General features: G+C 44.8%; 1 protein-coding gene across 1 annotated transcript in view; it reads left to right on the top strand.

The window, feature by feature from the left end:
- LOC8031921 overlaps nt 1–19373 on the top strand; it is a 102205-nt gene that overhangs the window by 45095 nt on the left and 37737 nt on the right. The window contains exon 5 of the mRNA XM_042289598.1: nt 194–403. Coding sequence (XP_042145532.1) covers nt 194–403 — 210 coding nt within the window. The remainder of the gene's footprint in view (nt 1–193; nt 404–19373) is intronic.

Raw genomic sequence — 19373 nt, 5'->3', positions numbered from 1 at the left:
GAGCAGATGAGAAGCAAACATATTCTTCGAACATTATCGTGGCGTGTTGGCAGATAGTTCTATCATCATGTCCGCGTCCAACGCCCTGTCTTTTCAACGATGCATGAGCCGTGTGACTCTGCTTTATGCCTGCCACTTCACGATAGAACCTCACACTGTCCTGCCCGCTGGGCGGTTCCGCTTGCCCTCACAGAAATGAGTGGCGGCGAAGAAAGCAGCAGCCCGGGCCCCCACGGCGTCCATGGCGGGGCCATGGGTTCGGCGGACGAACGCTACGCGGACGCGGCCCTGGGTCTGGGCGCCGTTTCTTCGATCGAGACCCTTCTTCGAAACATCCAGGGACTCCTCAAAGTGGCCGCCGACAACGCCAGGCACCAAGACCGACAGATCAGCATCGAAAAGGGTCAGTGGACTTTGAAATCGTCGTTAACGAACTCGACCACGGGGATTTCGGTGCAGCAGTGTCCGTATACGGTACCTGAGGTCCGGGTTTGACCACCGCAAGAGAGAGAGTGGGGTATAGTCTGCCTCTGTCGGAGCGAGTGCGAAAATAGCTTTCGTAGAAGGTTCGCATGCTGATTCGAGCGAGGAACACGGTTCGTATGCTATGAAGCGTCATTCGCAGACCAAAAAGAAATCGAGAAAACGGTGCCTGGAACCCGTCTTCAACTGGTGTTCGTACCGCGACCAAAAAAGTGGCCCTTCGATTTCCGCCTGATGACGTCATACCAGTGTCAAGCTGTTGCCGGTCGCGATCCCAGCGGTGTCTCCGTAGCTGTGGTGGATGTAGCATACGCCTGTTCTGCTGTAGGTCGCTCTTTAGTGTGACAGTACACGGAAGCTTTGGTAGCCAGAAGTTGGGGAACCGCAATGCGAGCGACACTCGTGTTCGCTCGTGATTCTCATGTGCATTTACACCACCAACCGCCAAGATCGCGGCATCCTACAGCATGATACTATCCTGATCTTGTGACGTCATTTGTTGCCGGCTCAGGGCCACTTTTTTATGTATGGGCTGAATAACACGCGAAACACACAGGTCGGAGACGCACTCCAGGCATCATAACCGCACTTCGTCGGCTAACAAATTTTAAAAAAAATAAAAAATGGCCGTCTTTTACGAACCGAACGCCGCGGCGAAACCAGATCGGACGCAGGCTCAAATTTTTAACGTCGGTAATATTTTGCGCTGAGGGCAATTGACAATCCGGGTTTCTTTGCACAATTTCAAGCTTTTCTGGCGTCGTACGCAAGCTGACATTGACTGGTGGATGAAGGAGTATACTAAGGAAAAGCGCATCAGAGGCTATAAAACCTTTCTCGCTATCTGTATGTTCGAGAGCCGTTCTCACCGAATCATTGCCCGATCGTGAACTCGCGAAAGAGTAAAAAATGAGAATTGATAGATTGGGTGTAAGCTGTTTCTCCACGTACAATCAGCAACCGAGAATCGTCTCACCTTTTTCGAACTCGAACCCTTGGCGCGTGTGCAATCGAGAGCGTTGGTTCTCTTGTTACTGATCAAGCTATCAGCTGATGCATAAATTTCGATGAGAGTTGGTAAGGTAAACCGGAGGACGGCTTCAGTTAATTTGTTTTTATCTTTCGTGACCTCGTTTCTTCGGTCCTCCTGAACCTCGAAGAAAGGACTCAATTATTCGGTGTGAAGACAAGGTTTATATCGCGCATGTTTCTATTAAAAAAATATCAATATACAAATTAAGATATCGTTACTTCGTCCAAACTTAACGCAGGTACGCTACTAGTTTTAGTACAGCTCCTAAAATGGTAGGAGTTTTATAACTCGCGCTTTAGTTGCAACGCATTACGCACGCTTCTGGCGCGCCGCGTGCCAAATGCAGAGAGCGGAATGCTGAACCCGCAGAGAAATATCGACCTCGTCCTTTGTTTCACACAGCGATACACATCTCACTGGAGCTCGCTGTGCAGGTGAAATCTGCTATAGTACGGCCCTATAACTTGCGATGCTCAGTTTGAAGTGAGAAGCTAACCAGCGTGTGTGTGTGTGAACCCCAACGAAATACAAAGCTCCTGAGCTGGTTGCAAACACTAATTGAAGTTTTTTTTTTTCTTTTTTTTTCTCGCTTTTAGTTGTGTTTTTTTTAAAGTGATTTCATATTCAGGAGAGTTCGTATTTAACCGCACATAAGAAAAACTCCCTGAGGCCACCTCCTCCGACTTTTAACTTCCGTCAACGTCAATATTACGTCAACGTCAAAAAAAAAAAAAAAAAAAAAAACAGCGGCCACACAAAACGCTGTTTTCTTAGCTCCAATTTTCGCACGAGATACCGTCGCGCTGCCTCCAATATAAAACCCCTAATTTGCATATCGAATAAATACGGTCGGCGCACTTCGCTCACAGGAGAAGCGGAGTCTCCCTAATGACCGCGCACTCCGACCGAACATCAGGCAGCCACGTCGTCGTCGTGGCGACCGGGCTCTTAATTTTTTCGCACTTCCCACCTAGAGCCCAAAAGTCGAAAGATTTTGCCTTTACTCCAACTTTCCGTTCAGCCTCCCAAATGAACCTTAGCGCCCACAGCTCCTCCACGTATGCTTGTACGTTCAGCAGGTTGTGACGTAGAGCCAACTCGGCAGCTCATTGGTCAATCCGTTCGAAGAGCGGGGTTACGCGTCGTAGTCCGTGGCACCTCTATGGTTCGCGCTGGCTCCTAGCCTTTCCTCTGCTTCATCGTATAAGTTTGAAACGGGGCGCTTCACGCTTTGAAATTCGGTGGGAACTAAGTAAAAGCAAACAAATACATGCATACAGCAAAGAGGATCGTTTGCAGCTCGGTATATGGCTTGGCTTGGCTTGACATCTATACGAGCCGAGTTGGGATCAGGACCGAAAAGTGTCCCGGAAGTGACGCCGCCGAGCGCGAGTGGAGGGAGGGGGAATTTATGGACCCCGACGACGGCGGCTCCCTTTCCCGATGGAAACCGCCGCTGTCCTCGCGGTCTTCCGGAAATGAAATAGGCTTAGGTGGTCTTGGGCGTCCCGGACATGGCATCGCGGGACTGCTATTTGTCGCGACGTTTCCGGCGTCAATCTCCATTTTCCTCTTGAACGCTGGCGTTTCAAACTTTAACGTTATAACGTTTTTTTTGCTCTCTTTTTTTTTTTTTTTTTTTGTTTAGGACGGGGAAGCTGGACTGGTTTGTCTCTTATTATAGATATTGGGGGTGGACGAACGTCACAAAACTTACGACTTGATTTGTCTATGTCTAATGGCGAAAGTTCAACGTGTTTTGCTTTGCGATGGACAAACGGGGTCGTATAAATTCAGTTCTGCAGTTAAAGCGTAGAATAGTTTCATTTCTTGAAGCAAGGGGTTTCGTTAATCGAAACACAAGAAAGTAAGAAAAATAAAGCGAGAAACAAAGAAACAGAGAGAGAGAGAGAGGAATTACAAGACGCAAGTTTTCCAGGAACCCTAAAAACGACGCTGGACATTTCCTAACGTTAGGGTATCTGTACTATTTATTTGATTTATTTATTGATTTGTACATAATGCGACTCAATTGAGGCCATTGAAAGAGTGGACAACAGTAGTTTAATCAATCAATATTGAACAAAAAACAAAAGAATAAAAGACGTTTATGATTCTTTGTAATGCGAAATTAGAGCGCAGCTCTTGAGGATGAGGAGGGGAGGGTATGCCCCTTCTCCTCCTCCTCTTCCTTTCCTCCTCTCGCCTCCCATTGAGCGGAAAATTTTCGCTAAATTTCCCGGTTAATTTTTTGAAAAATTTTCCCACTAAATTTTATGGAGAAACCGTGACATTCCATTTTACAAAGCGCGCGGTTATGCCGACGCCGACACCGCTTAACCCTGGAACGGGCGCCTAAGAGCTGCGCTCTCAACGAAACTCTTGAATTATCGATTTAACAATCACACATCGTGGCAGTACCATTTTCCCTATTTCTTAAATAAAGTAATCGGGAAGAATGCGCGTAGATTCATCAACATTGTACCATAACGTTATAATGCGAGGAATAAAATAAGTTAAAAAACGATGGACATCAAATTGAAGTGGAAGAATGTTAAAAGATAAGACCGTCTGGTGCGAGTCAAATCTGTGAAATTAATGTAGTTCATGCACTGGATTCCACAATCTCTATTAACAGTTTTATGAAACATTTTCAGCCACCGCTCGACAGTCCGCCTTGAAGCCAAAGATTAAATTCTCAACACTAATACCGGACGAAGGTGAGACGTTTCGATCGTACCTATTGTAAAGAAACCTAAAGGCCTTTGCCTGGAATGAACCGAGAAGATTATTGCCTTTTTGAGATGTATTATTTCATTTTATTTCATTTTATTCACCTAAAAGGCGTTCGAAGAATGCGTTACATGAGGGGGGATCAAAAAACGGTAGGTAATAATTCTATCACGATTATTGAAACAGAAAATACTAATTAAACAGATATAGCAACTCGACCTATTTACATTCGCTGTTAGCAATATAATTCTCTGCACTTTTCTTTAAATGAAAGGGAATGGCTCCCAGACACCGTATTTAAATATTCCAAAATCGGCTGAATGAGAGTTTTAAAACCGGTCAATTTTTCCTGTTTAGGAGTATATTTCAATATACGTTTTATGTACCCTAGCTTCCTAAGGGCGCGAAAACAAATGAAGTTAACGTGCCTGTCCAATGTAAGGTTAGTCGTAAAAAAAAAACCTACGTAAGTATTTTAATTAAAACACTATATCATCAATGCCATAGTCAAACACCAAAGGCGATTATTTTTTTACTCGTAAACCTAATTAACACTTACGTATCCAAGTGTATCTCCATCATCCATTTTTTCCCTCCAGTTAAAGAGGCTCTCGAATCATTTATTAAGTAAGAGTTAATAAAAAAGAAAAAAGACATCCATGTACAGAACGCAATTGTCGACATAAAAACGAATTTTTAACGGGCACGTTTTCTACGCTGCCATTAACATAAAGAAGAAACGAGAGTGGTCCTATCACAGACCCCTGCAGTACACCAGATCCAACCGAAGACTCCGAAGAAGAAGCATTCCCAAACAAAATGAACCGTGACCTGTATTTGATATAATCTGTAAAACAGTCCATTAAAAACGCCTTTTTCAGTGTAACTATCAGTTACAAAAGTAGTTTAGAATGCGATATTTTATCGAATGTCTTCTATACTTCGTTTCAGCTTCGGTCCGAGCGCGGCCGATGTTATGAGCCGAAGGGCCAATCAAACACCGAAAGAGGCACAAAGTCATGACGTGCTCTTTACAGTTGATAGAACTAGCCGGTATTCGCCGTATCTCTGTGGGTGCGCCTCCGCCGGCTAGTCCTATCATGCGCAGAGAGCACGCCATGACGTTGCGCTGTTTGTGCTGTTTTATAGGACTTCGGCTCATAACGTCGTCCGCGCTCGGATCTAAGGTGAAACGAAGTATAGAAATCTGTGATTGTAGCCATCAACCTGACCACTTTCATTCAACGATCAAGCAATGTCATGGGTGAATTCCGGGTGTTGTTTGGCCAGTATAGCGGCCGGAACAGTAACGGCCAGTATAGCGAGAATTGAAGATATAGCGCGGTCACCATAAAAAGCGGGAGACGCAAGCGGTGACGAAGCTGCATCACGCAGCATTTATTAAGCACTGACTACAGCATGATCTGAAGAGAAAAGAAGACGGATTTCAGCGGCGCGTTCATTGCGCTGCCACCTAACCACTCGAACTAAAGCCCCCCCCCCCCCCCCCCCCCCCCCCCACCACGACTTCTTTTACAAGAAACGACAATCGATACAAGTGACGAAGCACATTCCGCCGGAAGAAAATGGCGGCATTCAGTTCAAACCACTGCCGTGGGCCGCCATTTGCCTCCTAAAACCTGCACTGTCACGTAGTCGGCGCTTCAAAGACCGTCACTACTTGTAGGAAAATCTTTTCTAGGGATGATGAGATGAGATAAGATAAGACATGAGATTAGACAGTTGTTGGCGCTTCTTTGGCCTATCCTGCCAGATTTCGAGGGAGCTCAGGTTCGAACTGGCAATAGTATGCAAAGTTGAAGTCCCTTACTTCGGACTGTTTGACTAACGAAGAGATAATAGAGCTTGTGCCCAGGTTAGAACGCCGGAAAAAAGCGTAAGTTGGCATAAGTTAGGCAGTCCTAGGTGCTATACTTGGCCTTAATACGGTTTCCCACCAAGGCGTTAGTTGGTGTCGGAGTTATTTCCTTTGGCGTTTCTACGGCTCAACTCTGGCTCGCCCCATAACTGCCAGAGTGCCAGACTTGAGCCACAGATGACACGCATGAGACGAAGAACCGGCGGTGAAGTCCTCAACCTGACACTTGTTTGACACCTTTGGCCCAAAGCTGCCACATGAAAACCGAAATACCAAACATAAAGCGTAACCTTGGCACACTTTCGGTGATTTAGGTCTTAAGATGATTGATTAGACGGTCGCCACTACTCAGCAGTGCAGCCTAACTTTGGCAATTGTTTAGAAAATTAGGGCAACGATACCCAGATTTTGACCAAAAGATGTCAAGTTTCACTCTCCCTTGTCTTTTTCGGCCTGTGCTACGCGGTTTGGGGCAAGAACACCTACAGCGTTTAAGTACACACGTTTCGAACCCAATTTAGACGGTCTGCAAAAATCGCTTTCTTAACGTATCGCGCTGCGATTTATCACAGAGGTGCGGCTAGGTTCGGGAAGCGTGGAGTAAAAATAACAAGTAATAAACTTACATTATTCGAAAAAAAAAATAATAACCCGTTTTAGGCAATCTAATGCATTCGCAGACAATTGACTGTGCTCACTTAGTTGAATCTGCCGCCGACAGATGTCGGAAGCGTCCAGGGCGCGCTAGGATACATTCATGCCTGCGCCGGCGCCGAACTTAGCAGACGATCTTCCGAAACGTTCCACTATGACGGCGCACGTACCTCGCATGGACAATTTTAAAAGAGGAATAATTTTTTCATCAAAGGGTAAACAGAATAGAAAAAACAGCGACTGAGGCAAATCCTTCGCAGTTCCCCACTTTTGATACGTAGATGATTGGTTGAGGCGCCGCATACTCCCGTGTCTCATGGTGCGCTATCTGTCGAATGAACCTGCAACTAGACGAGCACGGTTATTTTATCGTCGGCGAATACTGCAATAGATGGCCCGATGCGCGTTCTTTTTTTTTTTTCTTTTTTTCTTTTAACGAGGTAAGCCCATCCGTTGTTATTTTCACTCCAAGCTTCCAGCACCTGGCCGCACCTTCTGCAGCAACTCGCGGCGCGACACGTCGAGAGACTGAGTTTTGCGGGCCGTCTGAATTGGGTTCGAAGCGGTAGTCTAAATGCTGTAGAATAGTGAAGGCATCCGAAAGCCCCACTGTTCCTCCAGGGAACATCATCACAGTATAAGGTGCCGCCATCTCAGCAAATGGACCCGAACCCGATGCCGAGTGTCATTCAACGCGTTCATTGGACACGAGGCTCAGCCGAGCACTGACGCAGCACTCGTATCCAATCGATGTCTTCGCTCGATCTCACCCTGATGACGTCAACATTCTTGTTTACATGCTTCGATAATTCTAAGGGGCTTCTCTGCTTAATGTCTTTTAGGGAAATCTAAATGATCGCTTCTTAAATAGTCTTTTTAATGCACTATACGTATAGGACTCTGAAGAGAAAGGTCGCCGGTAATATTTTACAGCAACTTAGAGTGGTTCTCCGCTGTGTTCCATGATGAGTGATGCCTTGTGACGGTTTGAAGCTGAACTAGTCGGTTATATATTATATTATATACAAATTATATACATTATATTATACGAGTGATGCCACACGCATTATTTAAAATTCAAGAAACGCAACCCCCGAATTTAATTTCTCTATTCTTTCAGGTCAGAAAATTGCTCGCTCATCTGCTTTAAAATTTAAATACTTTTCGTCCAGTGCATGGGAAAATAGACAGTACCCAAAGACGAAAAAAAAAAAAAAAAAAAAACTCTAAGTAGAGAGGGAAGCGACCATCTTTTTTTTTTTCTCTCAATCCTCCTCCGACCGAGAAAAATGTATATAAAAAAAAGAGTGACGTGAAACGAGTGATGAGCAAAGGAAAGGGAGGGGGACCGGGGGGCGCCTGTCTTCAATCAAGCGGAACAAACATGACGCTTTAAAAGTACACCCCGTGTTTGCACACGGCCTACACGACGGTCGCACAAGCGCACCAACATTATCTTTCCCGCTCGCCCTCTTCTTTCAAAAGCAGTCCTTCTTCCCCCTTTCCCAAAAAGCACGGAATAGACGAGCGCAAACCACTCTGGGATCTAGGGTACAACAGCCGCGGATCCCCAATCCTCGTTTCTCAGCACCCTCACCGGCGTCGCTTCGTGTAGAATTTTTTTTTTCGCATACATAAATCTATATATAATATACATAAATATATAAAACGCGTGGAGTCGCCCAAATATTTACGATATGCGATATGACCAATCGAGTTCTGGGTCTCATGCTATTTCCTTCTTTATTGTATGCTCTCTGGCTTCATTTCGGGACTCGTTTTTGTATATATATTATATATTGCGGTGTGCTTGACTTTTTTGTAATTTTTTTTTAAGTTTTAATTTGAGTTCGTGTCTGTATATAATCGGGAGTTTTCTATATGGCTGCTCCTCTTTCTGTACGCTATTTTGTTTTATCGACTTCTCGGTACTAGATATTTGGACAAGCCGTTTTTTTCTCTGTTTTCATTCGGCTGTTTATAATAATTTTATGTATATATATATATATATATATATATATATATATATATATATATATATATATATATATATATATATATATATATATATATATATATATATATGTAGACATCTACCGGAAGTGACGTACGGGTATAAGTTTCGAGAATGCCTTCCAACACACGCGACGCGATGTTTGTAAAGTCCTCTATCCATCTTGAAGGAGCGAAGACTTGGGTGTGTGTAGGTCCAAGAATCTATCTCCCATCAAATTAAGAAAAAAATCAAATATGTGGACATCGAAAATAGAAGCGAACAATAAACAAAATGAATCCCCCAATAGGGTTGTTCGGAGAAACCAGTAATTCATATTCGTTGTTACCACGCATCATACGTATCGTGCTGCCTTCTGAAAATAGAACTTAGAAATTACTAGAGCAAGGATTTTTTAGTTATATTTTTTTCAGGTTATTTATTTCGATGTCATATTCAGTACCTGTGCGTAATTAATCAGCTTTGACAGAAAATTGTTGAAACACGTGAACCTTCGTACCTGTATAGTTCGTTATTTTATAGCATGCCACTTTTTGTGTCCTGGGCTAAAATATAAATGAAACAGCTTATCGTAAAACTGTTGTTGCCGTGAGTCCACCCGTAACGCGGGACAACCTGGTACTCTAATGTTTGGCTCAAAAGAGGGTAATGCCCGTGCACTCGTTGCAATGACATACCGAACGCAGTCTCAGATTCTTTGTGTTGACCATTTAGGACTGCAGATTTCAATTTTGTGCCAGGGCCATTTCGACAACAGGGAAACCGAACAATATTCGAGAACACTCATTTGGCTACGTTCCAGACGATTCGAGTGAAGTAGGAATAAAAAGGAGCTTAGCTCACGCATTCCGCCACGTTGGGCGCCACTTTCAGTGTGAAACGCAGCGCGGTACCCCCTTTCTCCGCTCGAATCGTCAAATGGGACTGGGAAGCACGAGCTTCAAAATTAAACTTCACGCGCAACGGACAAAACCGCGCGTCTGAGTTTTCCCCCGTAATTATACGACGTTCCAAGCTCACCTAAATCCTGACTGATCATCGCAAAAGAGAAGCGCGACTCGACGGAAAAGACACTCTACACGACGCGCGCTTCAAACCCCCCCCCCCTCCCCCTTTTTGCGAGACGGAATTACGTGGGAGGGCGCTGCGATCACTAGCGTTCGCTAATGTGCCCGGATTGTAGAGTGTTTCCAACTGCTGTATCGGGGTCACGTGGTTTGTGGGCCGCGTCTGCAGTACGAGCGTCATCTAGGTGAAAAAAAAAGCTATGATCGTCTGCAAGTGTCTCCGCCCCCCAACTCGCCTCCCTCCTTACCACGTGACAACTCGGCGCATGCGCAAAGAATCTGCCCAAGAGGTGTACGCCATTAAATCGAGAACGCTCTCCATGGCTTGAGTTGACCCCTCTCTTAAATCTAGGCTCTCTAGCATTCTCGCATTCCCGCGCATTTATTTCTCTCGTCGCCGAGGTTTTGCGACAGTACGGTCTGTCGTCCTGCGTAGTTAGCACCGCACGTTGAGTGGTTTCGCGCAAAACAAAGGAAAAAGATGGAGGCTCTAGCAGAGGGCGCATCGAGAGTTCTAGGGATACCGGGTTGGGGGGACGCGGGGAGGCTCGGCGAAAGAGGAAAAGAGAGGCGCTCGCAATAACCTCGTGGTTTATGACTTTTAATAAAGGGGTCCGAGGTTTTCCCTTCTCGTATTTTAACGCGGGATAACGATAGCCAGCCGCCGTGGCCGTTGCCAACATGGCCGCCATATTGGAAGGGCGCAAGAGGGCAAGACTATCTTTTCTGCCTTATGATGCGCTTCGGGGCCTTTTGTTTGTGACACCGGGTATGCACTTTCTGGCGGTGATTTCGCTCGTAGTGCGGCGGCAAAGGACGCAGGGAACTTGAGATTCTCTCTCTGGCTTCGGCTCCTGGCGGTTTCGAATATTCGAGGCCTGTTATTTATTTGTTTTATTTTTCTGCCCTCTTCGTTAGTTTGTCTTGCATATCGCTTTCCGACGAAAAGCCATTAGCGGAGCGCATTCGGCGTGGCATAGATGCTCGTGATTGTGGTTCATTACGTAGGGCTAACCGACGTAACGCGCTGAGGCTTCCTGACGTTTTATAATTGGAGGAAAATGAATATGAATACCTTTTGTTTTTGTGTACACAGCGTTTGGTGCTTCCATAAAAGCCTGAAATAAGATCGCAGCTTTGTGGTACTATAGGCATCCTCAAGTTATCAATTCTACTGCACTGACCGAGTTGTGCCCGTAGAGCAAAGGTATTTTATTTTATTTCGCTGTTTATTTTGACTGACCCACCAACAGCTTAAAGCCTTCTTAGTGTTGCGCTTACAAATGAGTCAATTAGTAGTAAAAATTTAAACAGGATAAAAACGAAATGTTACGATAAAAAAATAGTCTCAACACACTTTCCAAATTTACGCTTTTCATCAAAAATGTAAAGTCTAACATTCCCACAAATCGGTTCTAAATGGTTATACGTCAGTTGTAGGCGTGTCATGTGTGCAGCATGGTAAAAATCGGTAGGGTAAAACAAACAATAAAGTTTACAAGACCTACGAGGAACATGCAAGTAAATGTGACCGAGTAGCTCTAGGGAATCAATTATCCCATTTACAATCTTATACAGATATGTCAGCCCACGAATTGTACTCCTGTTGTGCAACGAGTCTAACTTCATGAGTTCACAAATCCTCTCATAGCTATAGAAATAATTTGGTTCAAAATGACGATCAAACAATACACGAACGAATCTACGTTGAACACACTTAGTTAAACCTGAATTTGTCACTCCAATACAGTTCCAGACAACTGAGGCATATTTGACCCGAATACGCACCAGTGAAGAAAACAAACGTAGAATAAATCCAAAGTGGCTTATGGTGAATTCCGCTCGCAGATCTCGAACGCTCCAAAAGCGCTCCATTTGGAGCGCGCATATTCCGCTCGCAGATCTGGCTCAAGTTGGTCATCTTCCGCTCGTAGATCTCTGGCAGCGCCCGCTCCACGGAGCGCCCCAAACTCCGCCGAACTTGCTCTGCGGTATTTCACGGATCTCTCCGGAAGCTGACAGAGCGGCCCACGTGACTTCCGTCTAAATCGGCGGTGCGCGTGCGCGGCGAGGTTGGAGAGATCGGCGGGCCGGTCGGGTCGTGGAGTTGGATCTATGAAGGCTCCCTAGTTGGATCTGTTCGGGTGCGTCGGTTGTTTACTCTGGATTGTGACGGCTCGAACGCTTCTACCTCGCGTAGATCAGGGATAAAAAGCCGGGAATGTGGAGCGTGGCAAATCGTAAGCGCTGACGTCTGTGATCGTGAGAGGAAGAACGAGAAAAAGAACGACGGAAAAGCCGGAGGCAGACGCAAGATTAGGCCTATTCATTCTGCAGCCAGTGATTGTTTACCTTTTTACACTGCATTCCGTCGGAGTTTTCCCGTGAAATAAAGCAAGAAGTGGTTAGGCAACGACCGCGCAAGTGATGGTTTGTTACCTCTGTGTTTATTAAAGTCGTACTACAAATCTGAACTCCACGCTGGCAATCGCTGTCCGTGCCCCGCCGCTTCGAGGCGGTCGAAAGGTATGTGACGGTGCCGAACGCGGACGTCTTCGTTATTTGTGACATGGGCCCCGCGGTACGTATAATTTCGCCCGGCCTGTGTCGCGTGTTACTTCTGCAGCTAAGCAGTGACAGTCGTCACTGGTCGTTGGAAAGATTAGCCGGCTGAGGCGTTGGTGGGACTGGTCAAGTTCGAGCAGCGGCCATTTTGTACGGCGGAGGGAGAAGGGGTGGGAAGGGGTGTGAGGGAGGTCGCTCCAAAAATGCAAGTTTATCTTCCCCTCGTCGATTCGGAGCGGGTCCCACGGAGCGGAATTTTGCCTCCCTCGCGGATTTTGGAAAGCGCTCCAGATCTACGAGTGGAATTCACCATTAGAAAAACCGCGTTTCTTTCGCGTAACGGTTCCCAGCACTCTAAAGGAAGCATTCGCAGCTGTACTCACGCTATGATTGGAATTAATTGCAGGATCTATAAAAACGCCTAGATCACGGATTACCTCAACGCGAGTAATACATGTGAAATCTAATACATAGTTCGCAGGTTTGTGGATGAATTTCACGATGGATGAAACGCATCCATACAAGGTTTAGGCGAAACTTGTTTTCCACAGTTGATGCGATCATAATGTGTATAAAGTCCTTACTTAAAGACCATCATGTTGACTTGCTACTAAAAATAGTAGCTCATGAGCATAACCATCAGCAAAAAGTCGTGCCGGGCTTTGTTCAGAGCAGTTCAAAGGGCCTCAATTTTTCAAAGCCCCCCTAAAATTGAGGACTCCAGACCAACTGAAGGCTGATAATTCATTTTATTCTCGCCGAGTCGCTTCCAGCCACGTGATTACAAACACGGTGCGCCAACGTCATAATCCAATCGCTTGTTATATCCTACGAAACCCTCCTATAGTCTCAGGATTTAGACTCGGATTTTTCTTAAACAGCTCGCCTGCGCACTTTCGCTTCTTCCAATGCGCCATCGCGCGTGTATTACATCTTGTCATTACGGTCGTACTGCACTCACCCCGCGCGCATGCGCAAAAGCTCCACTTATCGCGAACGTCGTTTCCACGTAGTGACTACCGGCACCTTGTGTGAGCAAACGCAACCTCCATTATAAACTGACTTGTACGCGTTAGTAAAATTAAGTAAGTGAATACCGTTACTCAGTACTCACTCAAAAAGTAACTATGTACTGCTATGCAAAAGTAACGCTTTACCTCAACTTGAAAGTAACGCGTTCTGTTCTCGTTGCACCGAATGAGTCGCTTTTACAAAGCAGCAGCGACTTCCAATACTTGTCATTAATAATTCTTTGCTTATTAGCGCGTTCATGCGGAGACAACTGCGGCTATGGTGACACATCTTGTTCACATCCCCACGTGGTCTATCTAGCGTTTCCTCGCCGTGCAGTTTACAGGCGCCAGCTGGGGTGAGAACTAGATTGGGTACCTGCGTTGTACACGTTCCTCTTCCTAAATACCCTTACTCGTTACTTCGTCAAAAAGTAACAAAAGTACGTCTTCGTTCCCTATACTAAGAAGTAACCAGGTCGTTACTTGTCACGTACAAGTCTGTGTTGGCTTTTGTCCACGACGAGCGGCTCCGCGTCACGTAAAGTGGTTTTCTCCGCGACATTAACCGAACTCGAGTCTTCACGCTTATAAGAACCGCACGCTCTCGAAACCCGTAAGTCTGCGCTAATGGGAAACGAAGTTGGGGGAGGACCCAACGTGGGGTTGGGATCTAGAAAGAAAAAGAAAGGCAAAGGCGGCACGCGGGGGACACCACGATATGAGTGCGCATATTTTGAGGGAAGGCAACACGATTACCGGGTTTAAGTTTTCAAGTCGGTCGGTCGGTCCGTCGTCGTCGTCGTCGTCGTCTTTAGTACCCCCCCCCCCCCCCCCCCTTCCCCCCCTTGATTTCAAGGCATGCTGTTTCTGCCGCTGCTGTTGCTGCTGCTGCTGCTGCCGCTGCTGCTAACGCGGCTGAGTCAAGTTCCCGTATTTTAGCGGGAAGGAACGGTCACGTGACGTAACCCTTTTTTATTTTGTTTGTTTTTGTTTTGTTCTTTTCTTTCGTTGCGCGTTCGAGAGAATGGGGAATTTGGAAGAGGATCTGGTAGCGACTCGAAATTATCGCGGTGCGGGTGTTGTCGGGGTGAGCTGCAATAATTTTCGTTAATGAGTTTGCCTTCTTTTCCCTGCATTGTTGTGTATGCTCTTTTCCGTCGCCGCGGCATTGACTTTTTTTGTTGTTTTGTGGAACACATTAACGGCAACCTGCGGCACGAATGAATGGTGGGTTATTACTAGGCTAAACTTCCGGTTTTAACCGTAAAACAACGACAAGCGTCCTTTGGTGTAAAAAACAAACAAAAAAAAACGCGTAATCAGTTAAAACCGAAAAACACCGATCACTTGTCAAAAATACAAAATCTGCCAAAACCGCAGAAAAAGAAAACTGAGGTATAAGGTCTTGGTTCTTCATTAACCAATAATTACCTTTTATTAAAGTCCGTCTGAGACAAATATCCGAAATACACCGATGTTCTAAAAATAAATAAACACGGAAAAAGACCCGTCTATTTTTCTTTATAAATAAACGCCGAAAAAATTTACCGCCAAGTTATAATATCATTAATCCTTTATTTGCTCCGTGCTCCCAAACAACCCTACAGCTTTGATGTGGTGACACATATGTACATTGAAAAGAAAAAAGTGTGCATCGTGACAATGTATACAGCATGTGGTCCAGTCCATGCTTGAAAATATCTAAATTTGGTAACGCTAACGAGCGAAATAATATTTCCACGTGAATTAGGTCATGATATGTTTTTTTGAAGATAATGATAAAATGAAAATGAGCTTCTATACAACCGAGCAGGTACGTGGAAATTAAAACAGTGAAAAAGTTAGAATTAAAGTTTATGTGTATTATTTTGTATAGAAACAACAAGTCACGAAAGAGTCTGCGAGTTGATAAGCAGTGTAGGCGCAGACGTTTTAGTGTGTATTCATAGTCATAACAACATCTATTAAAATACCTATCATAAAGAATTCGAATAAAACTTTTTCGCACTGAACAATACGCGTGATAATTGAAAACCTGAGACTGTGGTTTGAAAAACGGAAAATTGTGGAGTAGAAGGAAAAAGGGACAGACAACGTCTCTGAGACGTTGTCTGTCCCTTTTTTTCTTTCTACTTGACGATTTTCTGTTTTTCAAACCACAGTCTCAGGTTTTTAATCATCATGTATAACTTACACCAGCTCGCCTGCACTTTAACCGTTTTTACAATATGCGTCGCATCAGTCGCCGATGAAGAACTCCATAGTACACTGTCAAGCTCAAGTTTTGTATGTACCGGACATGAAAATGAACGAACAATGCATAAGAGATTATTGAAGTGATAAGACGAGCGTGATAACAAGCCTAGCATCCGGACTGAAGGGGTGACTATCTGAGTGACATGATAGCAAAAAGAAAGTCCGGAGTCAAAATAAATCCCAAGGTCGCGAAGAACAGTGACTCGTGAAATAGTTCCTGACTGAACTACATACGGGAAATTTAAATTTCGCGTTTTCGCGACATTGTCAGTATATTTTTGTTTTTTCTAGATTAGGTGACAAAAAATTTCTGAATGCTGTTCGGAACAACCTGAAATATCATCCTGCAAAAAAAACAAAACAAAAAAAAAAACGCAGTTATTGGATGGTTGTATATTCGTAAATATCATGATCTTATCAGCGAAAATTAAGAACTGTGAATTTTTTTATTCACAATTCGGGTTTGTTTATAAACATAGAGAACGAGAGGGGCCCGAGGTTGGATCCTCGTCGTAGCCCAGATGGGGTATGCTGAGGATTTTGATTGAGAGATGGAGGGTATACTACAAGAGCAAGTTTATTTGCAGCAGATTAGCACGCTAAGAACAAAATAGCTTATAGATGTCTCGTTAAAAAAAAAAAAGAAGCTTACGCATATTTTAGGGTTTTGGCAGAATAAAATAAACTTTTACACGCCCTTTCTTTAGCTTTTTTTTTTTTTTTTTTCCTGTATTGGGAGCAGTATGTTATCTTTTCAGCAGCTTGTAGTTCTGGTTGCACTTGTCGCGTGACATGTCTTTATTTTACCTTGATGTAAAGAAAGCTTGAAATATTTAATCCTTTATCCGCAGTAATTACGTATATTTTTCTATGATAATGAAAAATACAACAGTCTTTGTGTTTGCACAAAAAAAATATCTCCGACCTTTCCTACGGAACAAAAGCCTTTTAACTTTCATTTTCCGCTCTAGTAACCGTCTCCGTGAAGTGCGCTACCATTTCTTGTTTTTTTTTTTTTTTCTATATCTAATGCCTTTTAATCTCCTCAATCTTGATATTCCCTTCCGTGCTCAGACCATCCTCGCACTTAACCTCGGTCAGGCAGCTCCTTCACCCAAAATAATTTCCTACCCACATGTATCGCACACATCTGCACACATCGCCGGCTGAGTACGGCATATTAAAAGCACAGCTCCGCAAAAGTGCAAACTCGACCCCCCCCCCCCCCCCGCCCCCACCACCATTCTCTTTACCTTTTTCTTTTTTGCTTCTTAAATCTCTCAACCCGTGTTCATCTTCGATTTCCAAACCCCCCTTTGCCCACACCGAATCATGAAGCTCGTTGTACGCGTAATTTCGTTAAAAGCGATCTCGAAATGAGGAGCGAGCCCTGCGTCCGTTTTGCCTTCTTGCCCCCCCCCCCCCCCCTTCCCCCTCCTTTCCTTCTCGTTCATACGTCGTTATACTAAAATCAAAACACGAGTGCCAGAATCATCTTAGCTTAACCAAATTTCTGACCCCCCACCCTTGCCGCCCTTCTCTTGGCCGCGAGATCAAATCCAAACACATCTAGCTCTCTCTCTCTCTCTATTTTTCTCCCTAACCTCCCCTTTCCCCCTCCCCGCTCAGCGGACCTGGCAAATTACGCTCATTACGTTAATAACGCTCAAAACGAACCCAGTCAGTCAGTCAGGCAGACCTTTTATATTCCATCACATTTGAAATGCTCTCCTAAGCTCGCTGCTCCTTGCTCATTTGCAATGCTTTATACGTTTCGTTTTCTTTTCTATCTAGGCTTCGCACGCGTATATACATGTATGTACGCTATTTACCTTTGCGGGGGCAGGCTTAATGCGCTCCCGTGCTGCGTAGGCGCGAGCCGAATTCGGCGGGGGTGGGGTGCGTATGCGTTTTTTCGCCCGATGGTCGCTCTCGTCCGAACGAACGTGGCAGCTAAATCATCCGAGGTAGGAGAGGCGTTCGCGTACGCGGAAACCGAACCGCAGTAACGCTCGATTCGGGAGATAGGGAGAGTGAGCAAGCAGCAGCGGTCTGCATGCGGAGTGCGCTCATGAGCGCCGTCCCTGTGCCTCAATGTTGTTAAGCCTAATGGCCGACCGATTTAAGTCGTCTGCTCGGCCAGACGTCTGCTCTGGTCGTCCAGTTACTTCTCTTTTTTGAATAGTTTTGTACCACTTTCACCTTTGATTGCCTCTTGCATTTCGCTACACTTCGTTCTTTTTAATTTATGATCATTGTATCGTTGATGTGATCCGGTAAGATCTGAATCCTCCCCCCCCCCCCCCCCCCCTTTTTGTGCGAGTTTTGGAGTTGTTTGTTTTATATAGAGGTATGAGTTTGTGTGTGTGAATTCTTTTTTTGTAGTTTTCGGTGAGGACTTCGAATCCCGGTCATGATGCGACTATATGTTTTCGAACGTGCACGAGAACAATATTTGAGGCATATATCCACGCGAAACTCGAATTAGTAGATGCGATGGTATCCTTCATGGAAAATACGGTTGCTCTGCCGCGTACAACACTCCCCTATTTCTCCTTCGTTTAGATAATGTTCTACGAAAATGCGGCATTGTACAGGGTCTTGGGTGTACAATCAATGCTGTGTGTGTGTGTGCAACTCTTATATTGCAAGTTAGAAGCCCTACTTCCCTGATAGCATTGCTTTTCTACTGCATTTAACACTAGACAGCATTGAAAGGGAGGCGAGCTTCCCGCTGTCTAAACCATCATACTACACATTTCACATTAACATGCCCCATATTTAATACCGAACAATTCATGATCACAATTATTTTTTTTTATTTCTTTTTTTTTTTTATTTAAGTAAGCTAAGTACTGGTCGGGGGTGCGCATTTTGCTTCCTACAGCTTTTCCGACTTTGTCTACGACGCACCCATTTTTAACGAAAAAAAAGTAGAGACGCCAAAGTTTTTAAACGACTTTGGATGTTTATTAAGTTTCTTTTTCTGAGAGTTTTTGTACAAGTGTGAAAGAGGGGATTGAAATGTTAACGTGGCGTTCGTTGTAACGCTGCCTTTACGAGGACATCGAACCGAGCTGAATCATGCTGCTGCCCTATCGCTTTTTTTTTTTTTACGCATTTCAGTGCTTTGTGGCATCATTTTTTTTTGCGAAACTTTTGCTGAGCATTCATTTAATCAAGATAAACCCCGAATAACGACGATATGCTCAGTATACGTCTAGCAGCCGAACACCGTCATAGTTTGAAAAATTAATGTGCGTCGAATAAAGTCAAGTATTAACTACATAAAGGAAGGAAACTGCTCTGACGCGAATTCGATATACACGAATGCTTGTGGTGCCCTCATGATCCGAACAATGTCCTTGCAGCTTCGTGTCCGACATTACAGACGTTGAAAGTATATACCGACACGCTGTTTACAGACAAGGCCGCGTTTGCCGACACCATGCGTGGGCACTGCGCGTGAGCAGAAACCAAATTCGAGTGAAGTGAAGCGTCTGTGCATGTGCAGTGCCGTCGACAGCACCACCGCAGCTGCGTGACATCAGGGCCGCGTGTTGATCTATAGGACAAACCATTCTTGTTTCATTGAAGCCAAGAGACTAAAAACAATATAAAATACTCTGGTCGATAAATTTCGGCGCAATCGCTTCGTTACGCGCCGAGACTCACC

This window comes from Ixodes scapularis, unplaced genomic scaffold (genome assembly GCF_016920785.2).
Source record: "Ixodes scapularis isolate PalLabHiFi unplaced genomic scaffold, ASM1692078v2 PGA_scaffold13__105_contigs__length_92229423, whole genome shotgun sequence".
NCBI classification, from domain to species: domain Eukaryota; kingdom Metazoa; phylum Arthropoda; class Arachnida; order Ixodida; family Ixodidae; genus Ixodes; species Ixodes scapularis.
Note: the sequence above shows the minus strand (reverse complement) of the source record. Positions and strands in the feature narration are given on the sequence as shown.